The sequence below is a fragment of the Bactrocera tryoni genome, chromosome 1 (assembly GCF_016617805.1).
Source record: "Bactrocera tryoni isolate S06 chromosome 1, CSIRO_BtryS06_freeze2, whole genome shotgun sequence".
Classification (NCBI taxonomy): domain Eukaryota; kingdom Metazoa; phylum Arthropoda; class Insecta; order Diptera; family Tephritidae; genus Bactrocera; species Bactrocera tryoni.
In genome coordinates, this window is record NC_052499.1 from 653,678 (window position 1) to 674,851 (window position 21,174).

The window sequence follows — 21,174 nt, forward strand, 5'->3', positions numbered from 1 at the left end:
TTTATATGCTAGGTATGTATGTATATGTAATAGCTACATACATATATGGGTACTTTAATATATGTGGTTTTAATAAAAACATTAAGAGGTGAAAATTCTATAACCAGAGAAATATCTACGACTCAGTTTACCATCTACGAACTACGTAAACATACAAGCAAATATAGCCAATTACATACACGGTGTTTCTAAATTCATACATTTCAGCAACGATATGCTCAACATTGCACAGTGGGAGAAACGGCTGATTTAGCGGCAAATTACTTATAATTTCAGAAATAATAGAAATCAAAATTAGAATAGAAAGAATATTTTGTTTACATGTAAATTAAAGACAGTATTTGTACTTTAATTACCTATGAAACTTTCTTCTCAAAATGTTGGTTAAATTCTTACAGGTGAAACTTCTTCTTCTTCTTAATTGGCGTAGACACCGCTTACGCGATTATAGCCGAGTTAACAACAGCGCGCCAGTCGTTTCTTCTTTTCGCTGCGTGGCGCCAATTGGATATTCCAAGCGAAGCCAGGTCCTTCTCCACTTGGTCCTTCCAACGGAGTGGAGGTCTTCCTCTTCCTCTGCTTCCCCCGGCGGGTACTGCTTCGAATACTTTTAGAGCTGGAGTGTTTTCGTCCATCCGGACAACATGACCTAGCCAGCGGAGTCGTCGTATATCTCGTACAGCTCATCGTTCCATCGGATGCGATATTCGCCGTGGCCAATGCGCAAAGGACCATAAATCTTTCGCAGAATTTTTCTCTCGAAAAACGTAACAGGTGAAACCAATTTTTCAAAAAACCAAGCTAAAAAAAACATTCGTGTCGCCCCGGGCGCAACGTCTTGGGGACGGCAAAACGATCTTCGCTGTTTTTTAAAACTCCAATTCGGGCAAAAATTCCTGAAAATTGTGTCAAAAGTGTACAAGATATAGGGCGAAATGGGTTTTTTTATGGCTTTTAATAAGATGTCTTGTAAATTTACTATCAATTTCCTCAAAAACCGTATTGTGAGAATTTTGGAACTTCAGAATTTGCGTGGCCTTCCTAAATTTTATATACTTAATATCGAAGAAGATTGGTTATTTTCCCTAAATTTACCCATTTTATGTATTTACATTGTACATACAATGCACATATATGCAGTAATTAATAGTACATATACTCGTACCATATTATACACTATATACGAACATATAGGCTGACACGAATTCACTAAAACGAAACTGACACGAAAAGAAAACAAGAAAAAAACAGAAAAACAAAAAGCCAGCAAAATATTACCCCTTCTTTGGTGTTTTCTCTATGCAGCTGTAATATTTTCAATCAATTATGAGGTACAACAATGCACAGCAAAGAATGCAAGAATATAGGTTCGAAGCCGCCAACAAGATTCCGGAGTCGATATGGGTTTTACGGAATGGAACTATCGGCGGCGCATGCCAGGTTGTAAAAGTATTCCAGATGAGCAATTTGACGCAAACAGATTGTCTAAGCGCTTATTCCACTTTATCTGTGTAAATACCTCAATCATCGCACACCAGCGCATGCCAAGTGGCCCTCCTACTTATGACGAGAGAATTTCTCTCAAGAGAGCAAGCACAAGGAGCGGTATAAGTTTACTGTTACGAGCGTGGAGATGACATCACTTACAAAGCCAAAGACAACGAAAACCAGAAAATATAAGAATATTTGCGAAACCATACACCTTGCCGACCTTACTCAAGTAATCTACCTACGATCTACCTCTCCAATTTTATACTCCTACTCGCTATTGTACATGTATCTACAGATGAGGCAAACAAGTATTGAATACTTTATATTGCTTTTATTGTGCACTTTAACCAACGTATGTACATACATATGTAAACGGGTATACATTCACGTATGTATACCTTTAGATACATTTAATACTCGTATCTATAGGCTCATGAACACAAGTACGAACAAATGTACTCGCAACTACCCACCAATGTCGTGATATAGTATAGATCGAGCGCGGAAAGTGGAGAGTGTATTTGCTGCGATTCACTTAAGTTATTGAGTGGGTACACGTAAAGAAAGCTGAGGCATGAAATCCACAAATTAATAATACTTACTTTTGTACTACAACATCAAGAGATTTCCCTCTCCATTTTATGTACATATTAGCTGTTTTCGATTCACCAAATATTGTAACGCAGGGAAGGATTGGATATCAAGGAGTTATACCAGTTTTATAGGATTTATACCAGGAGTGCGTAGACGGATAGTTTACTGTTGGTAGGTAATAGAAAGATTGTTCGACCAAGGAGTATTTTAAAATTTTTTTTCAGTGTAGCAATAAATGCTGACACACAACCAGTCGGAATAAAGCTAAAAGACGTATACATACAGATGTGAGTAAATACACATACCTACACAGATAACGTTAAGGTATTCGTATCTGCGAGTGGGTCGGTGTCTATAAGCATGTGAGAACACACGTACACAAATGTAGATACAATATGAAGATTGTATAGAGACATTTGTTGTATGTGTGCTAGCAGTTAGCGGCTAGATGCCAATATCGTAGCAGACTACTACGCCACAATGAATCAGTCTTGTGAATATTCGCGAACTATGCGGTCGCCATATGATGATTTTTCAATCGTGTCGGATAGCGGTGAAGAAGGTAGAGGGAATAGCTACAGCTATGGAAACAAAAATTATAGTTGTACCATACCATATCACGCGCGTGAAAATTCGTTGCCATTTAGTTACGGACAAATAAATAAGACACCGACCTCATTGCGTAGTGTTGGTCCAGCTAATGGAATCGGCGGACTCCATCGCCCTCAACATGGCGCTGATGCTGTTTCCAGTGATGTTATCGATTTCGGATTCGGTTCAAGCCTAACGCCATCTAAGGCGGATGAAAATTACAATATGGACGCGGATCTTTATTGCGGTGCTAATTACAACAACGGTTTAACGGCCACATTAAGATCGACAACAACACCAACTGCAAAAAAGTCGGCACAGGGAAGTAGCACAGACGCAATAAGTACGATCAAAGCGCAACCACGACTTACGAGTCCGATATTGGTACGTAAAACGCTCAATAGCCGATCGCCTACGCGCAATGGAGCTACCAATACTAACACTATCGCCAACACATACCATTACAAATATGGAAACGACGATGACAATATTTTCGGCGCTCCCGTCGGCATCAGCAGTAGAAGCCACAACAACACTTTAAAAGGCAAATTCAACAGTGACAATAATGATTACAGTAACGATTTCAAACACAATAACGACAACAGTAGCAAAACTCATATTTTCAGCAACAACAAAAACAAGAGCAACAAATTTGGTATTGACGACACAGTCGATGGAAGCATGAACGTGCGGAAAATCCATCCACGCGATGATTTTGAGGAATTATTACACGAACGTCGGGAAAAGGTTTTCCGTGAACATTACCGATCGGTTGGATCAACGCAAGCTATCGATGGCATCAATGGAAGTAGATTTGAAACTTCGCCTAACGCTCAGAAGTTCAACTATGATTTCGAATTTCACTTAAATGTTGACGATGCACCGCCCCCACCACGTCGTGCCCACACTATGGATCGATCGTCGCTACAACAGCTACAGCAATATCGTACTCGCGACATTCCAGTTGCCCGCGAGGTCGTTACGCCAACCGTCAATTCGTCGATTGTGGAACGTAATTACCACACAATTGGCTCCTCTATTGCTAATAGAAAAGCAAGCGAAACATGCGCTCCTACTCAGCAAAATTCACTAGTTCGTCAACAAATTCAACCACAGCAACCGCAACATCAACAACGACGTGAAATTGAAACGCTTTATAGTACAGTGGAGAAACGTACGTCAAAACCGTCGCAAAAACAACAATCGCTATCACCTTCTCCAATACAAACACAACAACCGCTTCGACCAACAGAGTACTCCCCATATGGAAATGGAAACGCGAGTACGGCTAGTTATGGATTTGACAATCATAACGAGTATGCTACAAATAATCGGAGCTCATTGGGAGCCGCCGTTGTTGCACGCAGCCGCAATGACGTGTCACCACCAATTTACGCTACTACCACTAAGCATATCACCACAGCTAAGAAAACATATCACAACCACATTGTATCCGAACCAGAATTGTCTTTAAAAGATCACACATTGGGGACTTCATTGTCGCTGCCAATTGACTCTGCTTCGGCTGGAGCTGTGAATGAATTCGAACTGGGTAAAATTTCGCCATCACTGGTGACACGCCCTGAAACACCAGCATTTCCAGTTACTCCACGTACACCACATGGTGCATACAATGGACAAAACAGTCCCACGGGCTATTCACCTAGCTCAATGTTGCAACATACAGATCTAACGAAAGGAAAATCAATGCTAGACTTGCACAACTACTCTTCGGAGACCATTTACCGTACAAGTTGTCGCCCACGTCTCGACTCCAACATGTCAATGGTTAATAGTGAACCGCAGGAAGTTGCCGCACATCTGGTCAAATTTGCCAAAGATTCGTCGAAATACTGGTACAAGCCGAATTTGTCGCGCGAAGAAGTTGTTCAGTTGTTACTACATGCTGAACCAGGTACATTTATAGTTCGTAATTCCACAACATACAAGGATAACTATGGTTTAGTGGTACGTGTTTACCAACCACCCCCAAATAGTGAACTTACAGGCCAACCCGACGATTTAGTGCGCCATTTCCTCATTGAGCCTACAAAACACGGTGTACGCTTGAAGAGTTGCGCCAATGAACCAGTTTTTACATCACTATCAGCTCTTATCTATGAACATTCAATCAACAAATTAGCCTTACCATGTTTGTTACGCATACCCGAACACGATTTGGTACCATCGTTAATCGAACCGACTAGTGCTCAAAAACAATTGCTAACCCAGGGCGCAGCTTGTAATGTACTGTGGTTGTACTCATGTGACACTGAATCATTAACTGGTGAAGAGGCTATCCGTAAAGCCATACGGCAATTGTACTCCCAAGATCGACTACATATGCCAACAGAAGTTCACTTTAAAGTCACGCAACAGGGAATTACCCTCACCGACAATACTAGGAAAAAATTCTTCCGAAAACACTATCCCGGCGATAGCATCTCATTTTGTGCCATAGATCCAGATCATCGACTCTGGGAAATCCGATTGACGGAAGAAGAAGGCAGTGACAAAAATAGTACCCCGGTCGGAGCGCTAAAGAAGACAATATTTGCGTTTGTGGCTCGGAGCACGCCAAAATCGAAAGACAATCAATGCCATGTATTTTGTGATTTAGACATTCATCAGCCAGCTTCAGCCATCGTTTCCTTCGTCAATAAAACATTGCCAACTGAGAAAGAACGTAATTTTGTGCTCTGAAATCGGATGAATACGGGGTCAAAATAACTTGGAAAGCGAACAAAGTAAGAAGAAAGTGGCCGCACCAGTGCTCGTGTATATACATATGTATGTACATAATTACATATTTTTTTAATTATAAATACTAGTGTAAGAAACACACACAGTTTTTTAATATTAAAGAGAGATCTCGTTAGACGATCGTCAAAATGACCTAAATCTTCCCTTGCTTAAACACCCTGTATGATACTGTATGCATACATACATACGTATAGAATTCATGTTTGAAAAGAAATGTGCTATATCTCTACTAGTGCTTTCCTGTTAAATTTTGGTCAATATTTCCTAATTAATTTCTATTTGTTTATAATTTTCAAGTATATAGTACACATGTGCTCGGGAGGTAAGAGATCATCTTAAAGTAAAGTAACGAAGAAATACAGAAAATAATAAATTGAATAATGCTTCAGCGTACTCGACTGGATTTGTATTCATTTACAATATCCATATGTAAAGTTTTATTAATTATCTAAACTTTTACATTTTAATTTATCTATATTCGCTCGATTTGATCATGACTACTGCTACATTGCTGATCTAAATTTTAAGTTCACATACTTATTTATGAGAAAATTATTTCCAACACATACCCTTCGCCATTTTCAAACATTATGTGTGTATGAATATGGCAATATTTATAATGTACATATATATGTATATACATACATGAATTTTAAACTTTGTATATACTTAAAAAACATTCTTTCAAAACAAATAATTCAAACATAATTGATTTTTTTTCCTTTTTTTTCATTTTCACTACAGTTATCCAAGTATTTATACACCGATCAAGATTCCATATGGCAAAATAAAAAAATAGAGAAGGGTATCAGATATTCATATATTATACACATGTACGCTCTTAAAAAATATTGTACCTGTAGTATAACTGAAATGACGGGGCCTTAATATCAATCTATGCGGTATTAGCATTCGAACGTCTACACTAAAAATTTAATCAGCTCTAAATCAACTAAAATGATGTCCCAGTTTAGTTCATATACAATGTATATTGAATATTTCAATATTATTCATACATACATATGTAGATATGTATATGAAAGTGCATACATATGGGCGTGTGTATGCAGGTTTGTATGTATGCTCATATTTATTTTATTGTTTATGATTTTTTTGTACATATGTAGCTTTCATTCTAATTATATTTGACATTGTGCCTTAAATTTAATATTAATCAAATCGAATAAATCCAACACTTAAAATAGTAACAAAAATTTAAACATGTTTATTTAAGGGTACTTACATATGTATGTATGTGTTCGTTTGCGAAAAAACACGAAAAATATGTGAATATGCCGTTTAAGTTCTAAAATGAAGTTCTAACCTTCGTTTAAACCCGATGTGTGGGGTCATACTGATTTCGCTGCATTCACGCAATTATTGTCAGAGTCAATGTATTGTGGAAATTACTTTTCAGAGCTGCGCAAAGTTTTTTCTGATCTTATGTAGAAGGCACGCAATGAACACATCTAATATCTCTCGGAATTGTTTAGCACAAACTTAATAAGAGGCTATTTAAAAGATCTATTACTTGGCTCATGGGCGAAGAACGTTAAACCAGAACTGAGACGAAACTGTTTTTGATATTTACCTCAAGCTCATAGGTGTTTTCTCTTTTTTTTTTTTTAATTTTGGCAATTTTTATGTTATTGCTACATTAGATGTAGTTGGATGTACAACCCTGACTTCATGTCATAATGGTAATTGAGGCATGACGTCATGTCTCTGGACCGAAAGAAACGCAAACAGTGAAAGTGTTTAAAGTAAAAATACTAAAATAAAGTAAAAAAGTGTCCCAAAATTAACCCAAGATTGGAATTAAATACAGGGTGTTCGAAAACGAACGCAAATTACTATTGAAAATTCCTCATGCCTATAGATTTTGCATTGCGCATACCTAAATAAACGCGCCAACAAAAATGAGCTCTAAAAAATTATATTTTGGTAGCGCGTTAAGAAGTTAGCTTCAGAAAGCGAAGAAATTGTAATTTTTCTAAAAAATTTCTTGACGAGTGATGGTTAATGCTTGTACAAATGAATGAAAGTATTATTAATAAATTAATTCGTTTGTTTTGAACAAAGCTTCGCGGCCGCAGGTCGAAAATTTCCACAAAATATGTTCGGAATAGTGTTTTAACTTCGACAACTGTGAACAGATTTTGATATGGTGCAAATTCAAATCTTGCGTTAATTTTGGCATGCACGGCATTAGTTTAGTTAAAATGTATAACCACAAAATTTTTCAAATTATTTAAAATAATTAACAAATCATACCGTACTATCCGCTTGTGGCGGCGTAATAACGAGACATCATCCCTTACTCAGTATATGTACATATGTATACGTATTTTATATAGTTTTTACAGTAGGTATTAAATTACCAAATTCCGATGGTTCATAAATATTCACCAAAGAAAGGAACCCGAGTATATGTACGTGTGACGTCAGCGAAAAGCTGACCGCTCAAATGCTAACCACTATAGCTATGTAGATGCTCACTTTATTCCTTTTTCTTTGCAAACAACTCTAATTTTATTACAGTCAGTCATATTGAAAGTCGGGCAAGCACAAAACAAAATGTCTACTTATATTTAATTTATAATGAAAAAAGATATTCAACTCGATCTTTTTTCCTATTGTTAGAAATCAACAACAAAATAAGTATATACATATGTATTTAAAGTAACGTAGAATTAACCGCATGAAACAAAAACTGAGCCAAGATATCTTTTCACATTAAAAGTGGTAAAGTATTTCTATAGAATTTAACGGTAAATATTCCGTTATATCTAATCGAAGTTTAATTTTAAGTAAGTCAGTCAGTGTAGTTTAAGTAAGTACAAGTATTTTTTTAAATGTCGCGAAATAATGGATGAACGCAATTTAGTCATACATCAACATATACAAGGAAAAACAGAGCGGGAATGGCATTTTTGGTAAAGAAAAGCCCACCCGCAGTTGACGATAATTTACCACATATAAATAAAAAGTATTGGTTTCAAATAAGCAACACGAATCCTAACTTAAGAAATGTCCACCAGAGATGAAATAAAGCAAAGCCGTTTTACTTCTGCACATAAACTTGCTGCAATGGTCGATGAATCTTCTGATAACAAGATTAGCCCCGAAACTATCAGAAGATTATTAAGAAAAAATTAGTTACATGGTCGAGAAGCAAACAGAAAGCCCCTCAATAGTAAAAAATAAACATGATCGACTTGAATTCGCAAGAAAATTTATGGAAGAAGTAAAGTGTGGCGTAAGCCAAGACAAGAACTTGATGCCAAAAATAAACTAAAACTGTGTAATGAACATACATACATACATATATACATATATACATATATACATATGTATATATTTAGCAATTTTAAAAAACAGTTTAAAGAAAGCGTGCTTAAATTTGGTACTGAAGACAACTTTCAGTTTTATCAGGCTGCACATCGAAGAGCCAGTTGAGGAATGCATTAGAAGAAGATTGGAACAAGATTATTCCGAATGTAAATACGTAAAAATCTGGTTCAATCAATGCCGAGAAAACTGCAAGCAGTAGAAAAAGGGTGGTGCGACAGTAACCTAAGCTCAGTTTTCGTTTAATGCGCTTTATTGTACGTTACTTTGAATTTATTTATTTTTTTTGTATACAAAATTATATAAAATAATATGATTGATTTTTTGAAAGTTGTATATATTATTTGATAATTTTATTTTGTTTTGTTACTTTTGGAATTATTACATTTTGAACCTGTTCGCATTTCATTAATTATGTGAAAATATTTTTGATTTGGCAGACCACATGCTAGAATCTAAAAACATATACAAAAATTTAGAGAAAAATCGGAAAACGTTGTCATCAGCTGCTACGCAACGAAGGCGAAAAAGATACAGTCCTCAATAAAATTAGCGAATCAACCGCGAAATGTCATATATAAGCATTATATGTATATGTATGCTTAAATTAATGTACATATGTACATATGTACATACATACATATATGAAAGGAAAATGCAAAATTCCTACAACGAGAACGTGAATAACATAAATATGAGCTATAGAGATCATATGCTCTATACATACATATGTATTTAGTATACATACATACGTACGTATAAATATGCCTATAGACATAATATAATGGATGCATAAATACATACATATGTAAGTGTTAGAAATATACATACATATGTACATTTGTACACATATGAACTGTAATTAGAAATCATTCATACGGCTGCGCACTGGCAGCATTGCCTCAGTTCCATTACATGCATATACATACATATGTACATATATTATATGTGTACATATATTATTGTGCTTATTTATACGTATGTAAAAATTATGACTATTTGAAGTAAAAAGAATAACATCGAATTATCAGAAAATTTAAAATTCATCGTTTTATTTCGAGTTAAATTTAGTTTGTGTATATTCACGTACCTACCAACAAAAGCAATTAAGAGCACTATGTGCATAATATATGGATGTGTTTTCATTTCATTCCAACAAGGAATTTAACAAAAATAAAAAAAACTGTGCAAAAAAGTAGCATAAGTTAATATTAATTAGTCCACAACAGCAGCAAGTACAGTAAGTAATATACATACTACATACATAAATATAAGAAACATAGTGTGTGTTGCAAAAACTCAATATTTACATGTTCATATAAGCGCTACGATTCAGGGGCAAAAGGAGTATATGTACATAGGTACATGATCAATTACGCTTGTTTAACGTTTATGCATAAATATGTAGATACATATATATACATATATGTATAATGAAATTAATTCTCATAATTCATAATATAAACTTGTTATTATTTTTAATATAAAACAGATTTTATGTAATACCTCTTTATGTAAAGCAACTAATAAAGTATTAAATGAATAAAAGAATATTGTAGACAAACAAAAAATATAAATATTATTCCGAAGTCAATGTGGATCTACGTATTTTGTATATCGATTGAAGGTTGGTTATTCATACAAGTATGTAACGAATATTATATTTTCATAGCTTACCAGGCAGACTGCAAAGTTCTTATAGCTGATTCACCTATAACTTTTGCTTCGAACATTGCTTTGACAGATAACTTCGATATATGTATGAGTTCATTCAAATCGAGGCGCAGCAAAGCATGGGGGGGCACAATGTTGTTTTTATCTTATTCGAACGCCATTACGCCATTATAATTAGAGAGAAGTACAGAGAGCAAAGCATTAATTCTGACATACCCTTGGCTTTCTTCGCTTTGTTGTGAAAATTTGAATTGTCAAACAAAGAGAGTGCTATGTAAATCGTCTATTACTTTCACCCAGGAAGTCACGGCTACCAGATACGGCTCCAATACATTGATAGAGTTAAAGCGGAAACTAACCCATACACATCGTGCAAAACATAATTACATGCGCAAGAAAATTATGAACAATCATATGTCCACAAGAGTTTGATTTACGGGGCATCTCAGGCTAAAGTTTATGGCATACTAACAGTCAAATCTGTTGCCATTGCCGTTGCCATTGCCGTTGCCAAATCTGTATGTGGGCATTTGTTATCATAACATAATAATTTGCGAAAAGGCGTCGGGTAGGTTGGTTCGAGCTGATATAGCGCACATTTTGCGCTTATATACATACCCTGCAAGACGGAGGTAACAGATTGCACAAACATATTGAAACATTTTCAGCTGTTCACTAACACTGTTACATTTTCTGGAATTTTCAATTGAATGGGAAAATACGTAAGTAAGATAGAGAAAAACTATCGACATTCTAAACATATTGTAATATTAACTTGCTAGAATAGGAGAGACGAATGCCCAATTTTTCAAGAAGAAGAAAACGAAAAGCACAGTTTATTTTGGTTTTTAAAGAGGTAAGTTCGTTATTTCATTATTTGATATTTTATACGTAATTTCTTATATACATTTATATATGTTATTAATTTCTTTTATATAGAGTAAACGAAAAAGATCAACAACGAGAAAAAGGTAAGCATTGTGAATTGAATGTCGTGTGAGTAATTACAATTTTTAATATTACAGAAATCATTTGGAGCGTTTGGATGCGTATAACAAAGACGCACCATTCAATTAGCCGCATCACCGGTGACTTGGAGGACGAGCATTACGTGGAGCTCGCTATTAGTTTAAGTAAATATTTGATTATTGTGATGTTATTATTAAATAAAGCGAAATAATAAAAAAACTGAATTTTATTTAAAAGAATTGAATTTGCTAGAAGTAACAAATGGGTAACAGATAATCTTGTTACTGCTTGTTCTTGCTAACATGCTTATATGTTATAGGTAACAAACTGATAACGAAACTAATAACACTAAGAGATATTCGGGTAACAAATACGTTTTGTTATCCATAACACATAGGTAAGCAGTGCGCTAACAAAAGAATTTGTTACCCGTAACATACTGTGAAGAGATTTGCTAACAAATGCATGTATTCTGTTAGAACAAGGCAGCATGCGATATTTGCCATTGGTTAGAGCGAGATAACCATTGAACATAAATAGCTATGTGTTACTTTTTTCCCACTCTCTGAACAAAAGTAACAAATATTTTAACGAATGCAAAAGTGAACAATAACAAGCCGCTGACACGTTTGCTAACAGCTACCCGTCTTGCAGGGTATATATATGTATATATATGTATGTATATATTTTTAATCTACAAATGTATTTCTTGAAAAAAAGATTTCATATTTTCGGACTTTAATAATTGTAGCATAAAATATATGACATATCCGACGCTATTTCGAGAATGATTATTTCATGACATCAAATGCCCACGAGCCGTAACGTGCTGTCAAAATCGAAGCTTTCAACCCTCGGTGTGACCGCCGCGTTTATTTAGGTATGTACCATACAAAATCTATAATTTGCCACTGCCGGTTTTATTTGTATAGGTTTTTAATGATTTTAATGAAGATCAACATTTAGCTGTGAAAAGGAAAATGGTAATATGAAAATTTAATTTTATGATTTTTTTACAAAAAAATATTTGCTTACTCTAATTTAACTTTAAATTTGCTTAAATTTCTAAGAAGTGGCAACATTGCACACATATTTGGTTTTATTTATTGAGTAGATTTGACCGCAATATTTGTTGAGCTTGTTCGCAATACTTATTATGTCTTCTTCAAACAACGATAATGGAAATCTTATGGACGAGTTTGAGGAAGCTTTCCAAGCATGTCTTTTGTCACTAACGAAGCCAGAACCCAACACAGGCACTAACAAGGATGAAATCGAGTTAGAAGTCCAAAAAACTACAAATCGGTTTATTGATGTTGCACGGCAGATGGAGGCATTCTTTCTTCAAAAACGTTTTCTTGTTTCAACATTAAAGCCAGATATGTTAATAAAGGACGAAAATCAGGATTTGCGTAATGAAATTGCACGCAAAGAGCAACTTCTGAATAAACACTACAGTCGCTTAGAGGAATGGAAAGCTTGTTTGTCTGATATACAAGCTAACCAAGGTGCACACAATAGACCTATAGGAGGAATAGGCGGTGCAGTTGCTGCCATTGGGGATTCATCGAGTGCAGGTACAACAGGGATACCTGGAATTGCAGGTCCTGGAAGTTTGAATATTCCACAAGTTTCAAATAGATCTGGTTCTGTAGGAATGCTTGGTAATGTACCAGCATACGGCGTGCCCAGACGTTTTTAATATTATAGCTTTAATTAGCTCTAGAATATGTAATATCAAAATTTTAATAATTCCCAGTATATTTAATTAAACTTTCTTCAAAAACGAACAAAGAGTTTTAGTCTAAAAATAGAACTGAAGAGATAAAATTATAACTTCAAAATCTGCCTTGTTTTGTTACTATTTAATGTTTACTAGAACTACGATTGTTTTGAACGTAAACTTCTTATCAAAAGAGTAATTGCTCGTACATTATATGTATTTTAGCTATTGTGTCAATTACTAATTAATGGGTTCTTAATTTTATAATAGTGTATTGAACATACAAATTTTTTTTCTTCATTTTTCACAATCTACTCATAAAACAGAATTTCTTATAATAGAGCTCTCTTAAGAGTTACTGTTACCACAGTTCTGCAATGTAGCTGATGACTTGTCCTCGCTCTGATTTGAGTTGCTCGCAGAAGTCGCTGAATGTGATGATAAGGAAACCACTTTCATATTTTGCAATGTTTTCAGGTTTAATGTATTCCCCTGAAAGTTAGGCGAAAGAAATATTTGCCCACCTCCCTGTACAGCCAAAACCACACGTCCAGGATTCGATGTTTTCACGCCCTGATTATTTTCGATATTTGATTTACTAAAACAGTCTCAAATGCTTATTAAAAAGTACCTGTTGAGATGAATTTTTAACAGTAACCAGCTGAGTCTGTGATTGTGTAGATACGGGCTGCAGATGATGGGTCATTGGAACCGATTGTTGTGACTGTTGTAAACGTATTGTCTGCCCGCCAGAGCCAAGCATCACAGTCTTTGGTAAGTTAATTGCAGTCGCATTGTTGGATGTCTCATTACCGTTACTTAAAGCCGAGCTTCCGGTAATTAGATTACCAACCGGTAGACTTGGCATACGTTGTTGAATCGCTGTTCCACTTGAACCTACAGTTTTCACTGCCGTTTGCATTTGTTGAACCCGTAATATTTGGTTTCCCATTATAACTGTTTGCATTTGAGACCCTTGCTGAGTAGGAACAACACCACTACTATTACTAGTAGTGTTTGTGGACGTTAAATTAACTATCTTATTTTGTTGTTGCAGCTGTAAAAGATTGCATTTTGTATTTAACAAGTATATAAACGTTTACTTTTTTAGGTATAAACTCACGTTTCGGTGTAATTTTAATGTTTGTCCACCAATTACCACACCAGCGGAATGTAGTTGGTGTAATTGAGCCGAGCTTCCAACATTTTTAGCTACAGTCGTAGATGGCTTTGCAGCAAAAACGACTTGTTTCCCTTGTAAGCTTGTAACATTAAAACTATTTGAAACACCTCCAATGTTAGATGTATTTTTGATTACACGTATATTGCTTGCTGTGGTCGCAGTAGTAGATGAATTTGTAGTCACTCCAGCTTTGCCGAGTACTTTGGTTATTTGAGGAGTAGTCAATTGTCCACCAGTCGACATAAAGATGCGTCCAGTACCTCCGCTTACGAGTGTAGTTTTTGTTGTACTCGCGCTATCCGATGTTTGCGATGTGGTGGGACGATGTGTATTTACATTTCTTGCCTGCGATACGACGGTATATGAGGTTGTATTACCGGTTGATGTTACGAGGTGGGGCTGTTGTTGATGTGAAATGCTGGCTGAATGAACGTTTTTAACAATAGCACCTACACCACCACTGAGGTTTGTTTTCAACGAAACATTGCTACTTTGTTTTTGGAGCAAACTCTCCAATGATATTATTTGGCCGGTAGAAGTTGTGAGAATTCGAGTTCCGCTCGCTGTTGTACCTACAGGAGTGTCATTTCCAGCTATTGCTATAGCTTGCTGTTGCTGCTGAGCTTGAGAATTCGTGGAGCTCACCTTTAAAACACGTGGGAGGCTTTGGGCCTGAGGAACCATCACAGCTAGAGCTTTATTGGTTGCTTGTTGTCCAACTGCAACGTCGCTATTCGCTACCGAGGGTAATACCGCCAAGGTTTGAGGGCGCGAAACGACTTGATTTATTTGTGATTGTGGCTGTGAATTAGATGAATCACTGGGAACCACATGCACGGACTTCAATTGAATGTTTTGCTGTTGCTTTAAGTTCTGAAGAAGGGCTCTCTGTTGTTGAGAAGTAAGATTTGTTGTATTTATCGTATGAACTTTCTCAGCTACTGGCGTTGAAGAGGTTTGTGATCCAACAGAAGCTGCATCTTTAACGACGGATTTGTGAACAACTCCTGCGTTTGATGTTTGATGCATAAAGACCTTCTTACCTATTGTTTGCGTAGTTAGACCACCAGATTGGGCAACAACGGTACAATTTTCTGAAAAAAATTAACTATAAATGTTAACAAATACAAAAATTATCTATAAAATTACTTAAAAGAGTGGACTTGTCGATTACACGATGTTGCTGATTTGTAACAGGCGACGAGGGAGAAGATTTCTTCACAACTATCTGTTGATTTTGCTTGTGTAAAGTTGCAAATGTTTGTGGAGACATTTTTATAAGCGTAGAACCGCCAGCAGCAGATACCACCGATGATACGCCAAATGCTTGCGTCCCACTATTATTACTCATAAGCGATATATTACCAAATGATTTACTTTGCTGCGTCTGTGCCCGTATTGTTCCCATCCCACTACCCCCTGCCACAACACGGTGACCGATAACATGAACGGGAGGTTTCCTGGAAGTAACAACCGATCCAGCTGGTGCAGATTGCAAAATCGATTTTACTCCACTGCCACTGATACTTGGCACAATTCGAATAATATTTTTTCCATGTGATTTGTTTTGTTGTACTTGTTCTGGTGACAAACTTCCCACATTAGAAACAAACTTTGTATTATCCATGTAAATGGTTGTAGAACCACCCGTGGAAATTGATGAAAGTGGTAAAGTTCGCACATTTGTTTCTTTGGTGATATTTTGAACTTCAACGTCAGTAGCATTCGGAATAGAATTCGACATGCTGATCGGAATAATGAAACCTTGTGTAGGCTTCTGTTGTTGTTGCGCGTAAACAATGTTTTGTTGCTTAAGCACTTGGTGTGAAGCGGATTTGGGTTGCGATGTCCCGCTTAATGTAGACTGACCCTTCACTTGATTTATAATGATAGGTTTATTCAAAGCCACTTTTTTTCCACTGAAAGTGGCGCTAAGAGATGGAGATTTCTGTGATGCTATTGAAACAGATGTGCCTGTGGACGGTGTCACAACTGTAGCGCTGGAAACGTGCACAGTTTGAAGACCAGATGGCGTAGCAACAATGATTGGTGTGGAGTTAACATTTCCCGTTGTTATCGTCGTTAAGTTAGACTTGATTGGTGACATAGTTAAATTTAACTGTTTGTTGACCTTACTTTCTTCTGAAACCACTTCATTTATTGTTGCATTTTTTGTTAAGATTGTCATTCGCTGTTGAATCCTTTGGTGTTGTGGTATTTGTGTATCAATACCAGTAGTGTTATTGATTTGTCGATGCTCTTGATGCCGTTGCGATTGTGATTGAACAGCCGTTTTAAGTAAAGATTTCTGCTGTTGGTGCGGTATGTTGTACTTTAATGGGGGCACAGGGAGCGAACGATTCCCCGATGGTTTAGTGATAACGAGTGGTATTTTTTGTTGCTCAATGGCACTTTGACTACTTACAATGATGGGATTTGCTGGTACTAATGCAGGCATCGAAAAAGCTGCGCTAATTTTTGTAGTGGTGTTTGCTGTGCTCACAGTTCCTACATTAACCTCGTCCTCACATGTAATTAAAAGAGAATTCGGATCATTGATTTCTGAAGTTGCTTTGGCTAATGCGACCTTTGCCTTAGATTTACGATGTGCAATTTTTTTGGATTTCCCTACACCCTGACTTTGCTGATGTATTCGCTCGAAATCATCTTCGTTTCGATTTCGGTGGAGATAAATCCAAATTTTACGCTTTGGATCATAACGCACACATGGATCATGTTCTGTGTGCATGCGATCTAATGCTCCGCTCACCGTTGTTTGTAGTACATTTTCCCCTTCTTTTAAGTTTATATATTGCGAGCTCTTAAGCAATTCGGCTATATCGGCCCGAGTGCCTTCCCCATTCGGTAAACGTGCAGTTGCATCACGAACTAATGTTAAAATGGTGACAAAATTTGGACGATTTCCAACCATCATACTATGTCCACGAGCCTTAGTTAAAGCATACATTTGTGTGTATATTCCTTTAACTGGACCGACTACACTTTCGTAACCATGCATATGGTAAGTATAAGCACGGTGCGGTTGCTCAAAACGTTCACGTTCCTGTCGTTGAAACTCAACAATTTCCTCTGGTGTAGCCGCGCAAACCGTCCATGTCGTAGGACAGCGTGGTGGAGGTGGTGGGGATATACCACCATCGAATGATACCGGAGCATCGTCTATTTCGTTCGAGTTGTAAGTGTTATTATTTGTTTTTATATTATTTGAAGATTCCTTTCCATCATCCTTAATTACTTGGCAAGCAGCACTCGGCATTCTATCCGAAATTTCACGACGTTGCAACCAATAAAGGCACAACTTAGAGAGACGGGTGTCAGAGTCACGACCTGCTCCTATCCACTGAAAAATATTTTGTTGGGATTTGAATTCTAAGTATGGAACGTATTCGTCTGGTTGGTCGGAGAAATCTCCAGCCAAAAAATTTATAGCAGATGTTAATAATGCTGACCAGTTATCGGACTGAGCATACCAATCGTTTAAAGCAGTAATAGGATTCCGCAACCAGATATCGATCCTCATACGCAGTTCATTGTATTGCATTCGGTGATGGGGTGTTGCGCAAAACAAATCACGTATAAGCGAAAAGAAGCAAGCATGAGTCTCCTGAATTAATTCAGATGATTCAAGGGTCGTTGGAATAAGGCTTTTTGTCGGTGAAATCAAGGGTTGCGTTTGTCGTCTAATTGGAGTTCCTAATGTTCCAGTTGCCGATGAAATATTGGTTGCATTGTAGTTTAATTGAGAATTCGATCGAGCCTTTTCTTTGAGAGGAGTTTTGTTCACCTTTGCAAATATAGACTCTAGCTTTGGTATATTTTGTTCAACTAAAGTACTTTGACAACTATTTTCTACCAATGGATATTTACCCTGTAAATCGACATTACTGTCGTCTACTTTGTGAGGCGTTTGCAATAGTTTCTGTGGGGGTACTTCTGTTTGTTCAATCGTAGGTAAGACAACTTCATTGGAAATTACGAAACTTGGTAAAGCCTCATCGCAGTTACCGTAGGTTTCAACTTCTTCTTGTTGAAGTTCCACTTCACCATCTAATATGTTAAATGGTGCACCATCTTCAGGAAGAAACGGATGCTGTAAGGTTCCATTTGTAGGTTCAGATAAACGCTGTTGAAAATGTTCAACCTGTTGTTCTTTTACATTTTTTGAACCTCCCTCAATCGATAGAATATCTAATTTGACCTCATTTTCGTTCTTTCCATATGTGTCAGAATATTGATCACTGGCCGTAATTGGTACTAATGCTGGAGGATCCGTATAAGATACCGGTTTAGGTTTAGTTTTCCTTCCGATAATTTTACCCACACCGAAAAATTGTTTAAAATTCCCACCCATCTGTGCCCTTGCACACACATCTCGCAGCCGTATGTCGGAAGTTTCAAAGTCTGGTAAAGTCTGAAAATTCAAAATTTAATGAGAAATTAGACATATGTAAGTATATAATAAATAAATACCGGCTCTGTAATTTTCCGCCGTTTGTGCTCTCGTATATACGATCGGAAATTTCTATTTGATAATCTAGATTGTTGCGTATTCTGATCGGTGCGTATCACATCTTCGTCAGCAAGATTTTTTCGTCTTTTAAATAATGTACTGAAAATCAAACGGTCAGTACCAGAAGCAGGTAATTTCAATACAGATGATATTTCAGATTTCAGATTGAAATGGCTTTCCTCAGTGACATTTTCGACGGAGGAAACATCCGCCTCGTCAGCACTTAATTCATTAGGTTTAATGCCCAACTGATCTGTGATATTATCTAATTCTTTTCTAAAACGTTTTCGACAACGCACAGTACAAAGTTTTGTATCAGCATGAAAAATGGTTTGTTCGCGCTTTGTTGCACGTTCTGTCCGTAGTTTGGTGCTTGGCGCAGATTTGTAAGCAATTTGCAATAGGCGTTCACGAGACAAAAACAATTCTTTAGCAAGTTGACTAAGTCGTTCACATCTTTGAAATCGCTGTTCACGTCGTCGTGATTTAGCAATGCTTTGGCGTAGCCGCACGACGTCAGGCCTAAAATTTCCACTCTCCAATTCCTGTTGCAAGTCAAAAAGAGGTGAGTGGCCAAATCGCATTAAGTCACCGTTAAAAAGCATAGATAAAGTACGCTGCATCTCCATAGATATCTCTTGAGGAGTAAGCATATTTGTAAAATCTGGTAAATGCTTTTCCAAACTTGCTCGAATCGCTTCAGGTATATTATTCCATGTGTCTACTGAGAAAAACTCATGAAAGATTTTCATACTTTCACATAAACCCCGCGGCAAACGTAACAATTCATTTCTTATTTTAGCTAGCTCCAGTGGATCTAATTGCAAATCATTCATGTCTGAATTAGAAGTTGAAGAGCTCATACTAGAACTGCTACTAGAATTCGTATCACTATCTTCCAGTGCACCGCCAGAAGCACTCATCTCTGAATCCGACATTGTATTGCTCATATCCTGTTGTATCAGTTGCGCCATTATCACAATACCTTTTTAATTTAATGTCGTTTTGTCAGAGTTTTGTTTATTTCACTGTAACGTACAAATATTACAAACAAATGTTGTCAATTAATTTCTCTATACCAAGAAGGGGACCAAAACTTTCAATGAATGCAAAAGTTCTTGCATCATCGTTTGCTTTTTCTCCGCAAGAATGGGTTCATTATTTATATTTTCACTTTATACGAGTACAATACTTCTAAGTAAAATTATTAAATCTCACTTCCTATCAACTTCAAAACCTCAACTATTGCAAAAAATCTAACAATTACCCACGTTTTTTATCCTGACGCTCACTGAATTTAACTTTGGTTCAATTATGTCTACGTCGATGTTGCGTTACGAGCAATGCTGTTCCCTCATTACAAATTTTTTCCTCATCTGAACATTTTTTCAGTTTTTCAATTTATTATTTTTCGGACACAGCCTCTCATTTCGTCTAATATTCTAATATTCAGTGTATTGAACATACCATGAATTGTCACTTGATTGTCAACTATGGTACATTCAATCTCTCTTAAGTGCCCATTTAGCGTATTCACAGTTCGATTATAGTTACCTTTAATGAACACAGCCGATACAGATTCAAATAAGTCTTATTAGCCACCTATAGGTTAAACAATCTGTTAATTCTCCAGCAGAGCTTCCCGAGATTTACCATGTTAAATATGTATGTTAAAGTTTCTATGAGATTTTTAAGGGCGAATGGACAAAACTACCCAAACTCTTGTGTACGTATGAGTGTTCATCCATTTCCTAGCCAAAGATCGTATGAGTTGCACGGTCCGCTCTAAATCTGTCAATGTAATGGAATTTCTGTAGCCGTGACTAGCTGAGAACCAAAGAACTAATTGAAAATACATACTAAAGAGATTTCTAAATAGAATGTCTACGTATGTCGAGTGTAGAATACGACAACGTAGTTACATATATATAAAACTGAATGATTCAATAATAATGTAAGATTGTAGTGATATTATCTATTTTTTTTCCTTAACTGATAGATGGTTGCTAACCAGACTTTAAGGAAAAGGTCCGAAATGTATATATATGTTATCATACATGTAACGTCTTCAGACACGGGAACTTCGGAAACAGTAATGTGTGGTTTGTTGGTGAGGGAACGACGTGGAAAGGTAAAAGCCGCGGAGAGAGTGTTTGTGCAATACGTAGAGATATTGATATAGCCGCTAGCTCTTGAAATGAGGAAGTATAAATACAGAATAAAGAAAAGTTTTCGTGTCTCAATTGTTCTGATTCACCTAACAATGTTCCAATGTTATCGGTAAACAGGTAAGGAATACAACGA

General features: G+C 36.5%; 3 protein-coding genes across 8 annotated transcripts; 2 read left to right on the top strand and 1 right to left on the bottom strand.

Moving 5' to 3' along the window:
* Window positions 1-1,537: 1,537 nt before the first annotated feature.
* LOC120766786 (tensin-1) lies at window positions 1,538-6,666 on the top strand. 3 transcript variants are annotated; one of them, XR_005704620.1, is made up of 3 exons: window positions 1,538-2,256; window positions 2,310-5,466; window positions 6,184-6,666. XR_005704620.1 is itself a non-coding variant. In XM_040092487.1 (3 exons), the coding sequence occupies exon 2, from the start codon at window positions 2,566-2,568 to the stop codon at window positions 5,377-5,379; it is 2,814 nt and encodes a 937-aa protein (XP_039948421.1). In that variant the 5' UTR covers window positions 1,538-2,256; window positions 2,310-2,565; the 3' UTR covers window positions 5,380-5,423; window positions 6,184-6,227. The 3 variants fall into 3 exon arrangements, 2 of the variants coding, with proteins under 2 accessions (XP_039948421.1, XP_039948428.1); XM_040092487.1 differs by having other exon boundaries at window positions 2,310-5,423; window positions 6,184-6,227; XM_040092494.1 differs by lacking the exon at window positions 1,538-2,256 and having other exon boundaries at window positions 2,275-5,423; window positions 6,184-6,227.
* Window positions 6,667-12,516: 5,850 nt separating this feature from the next.
* On the top strand, window positions 12,517-13,202 carry LOC120767646 (mediator of RNA polymerase II transcription subunit 28). The gene has a single exon (XM_040093820.1). It carries the CDS (start codon window positions 12,590-12,592, stop codon window positions 13,133-13,135), a length of 546 nt encoding a protein of 181 aa, XP_039949754.1. The 5' UTR covers window positions 12,517-12,589; the 3' UTR covers window positions 13,136-13,202.
* Window positions 13,203-13,440: 238 nt separating this feature from the next.
* Window positions 13,441-20,289, bottom strand: LOC120767623. 4 transcript variants are annotated; one of them, XM_040093792.1, is made up of 6 exons: window positions 20,142-20,289; window positions 18,831-19,898; window positions 15,489-18,771; window positions 14,280-15,433; window positions 13,788-14,213; window positions 13,441-13,729 (listed from the first exon to the last, which is right to left on the bottom strand). In XM_040093792.1, the coding sequence occupies exons 2-6, from the start codon at window positions 19,842-19,844 to the stop codon at window positions 13,505-13,507; spliced, it is 6,102 nt and encodes a 2,033-aa protein (XP_039949726.1). In that variant the 5' UTR covers window positions 19,845-19,898; window positions 20,142-20,289; the 3' UTR covers window positions 13,441-13,504. The 4 variants fall into 4 exon arrangements, with proteins under 4 accessions (XP_039949726.1, XP_039949735.1, XP_039949744.1 ...); XM_040093801.1 differs by having other exon boundaries at window positions 20,138-20,289; XM_040093810.1 differs by having other exon boundaries at window positions 14,280-15,319; window positions 15,383-15,433; window positions 18,831-20,289.
* Between the last annotated feature and the right edge of the window lie 885 nt (window positions 20,290-21,174).

What these genes read in the sequence shown, in the direction of transcription:
- LOC120766786 (XM_040092487.1), top strand. Translation starts at nt 2,566, where the DNA reads ATGAATCAGTCTTGTGAATATTCGCGAACTATGCGGTCGCCATATGAT.
- LOC120767646 (XM_040093820.1), top strand. Translation starts at nt 12,590, where the DNA reads ATGTCTTCTTCAAACAACGATAATGGAAATCTTATGGACGAGTTTGAG.
- LOC120767623 (XM_040093792.1), bottom strand. Translation starts at nt 19,844, where the DNA reads ATGGCGCAACTGATACAACAGGATATGAGCAATACAATGTCGGATTCA. An exon ending in CGACAAGTCCACTCTTTTAA is followed by an intron (nt 15,434 to 15,488) that starts GTAATTTTATAG and finishes AATTTTTTTCAG; the next exon opens with AAAATTGTACCGTTGTTGCC. An exon ending in TTAAAAATTCATCTCAACAG is followed by an intron (nt 13,730 to 13,787) that starts GTACTTTTTAAT and finishes GAAAATAATCAG; the next exon opens with GGCGTGAAAACATCGAATCC.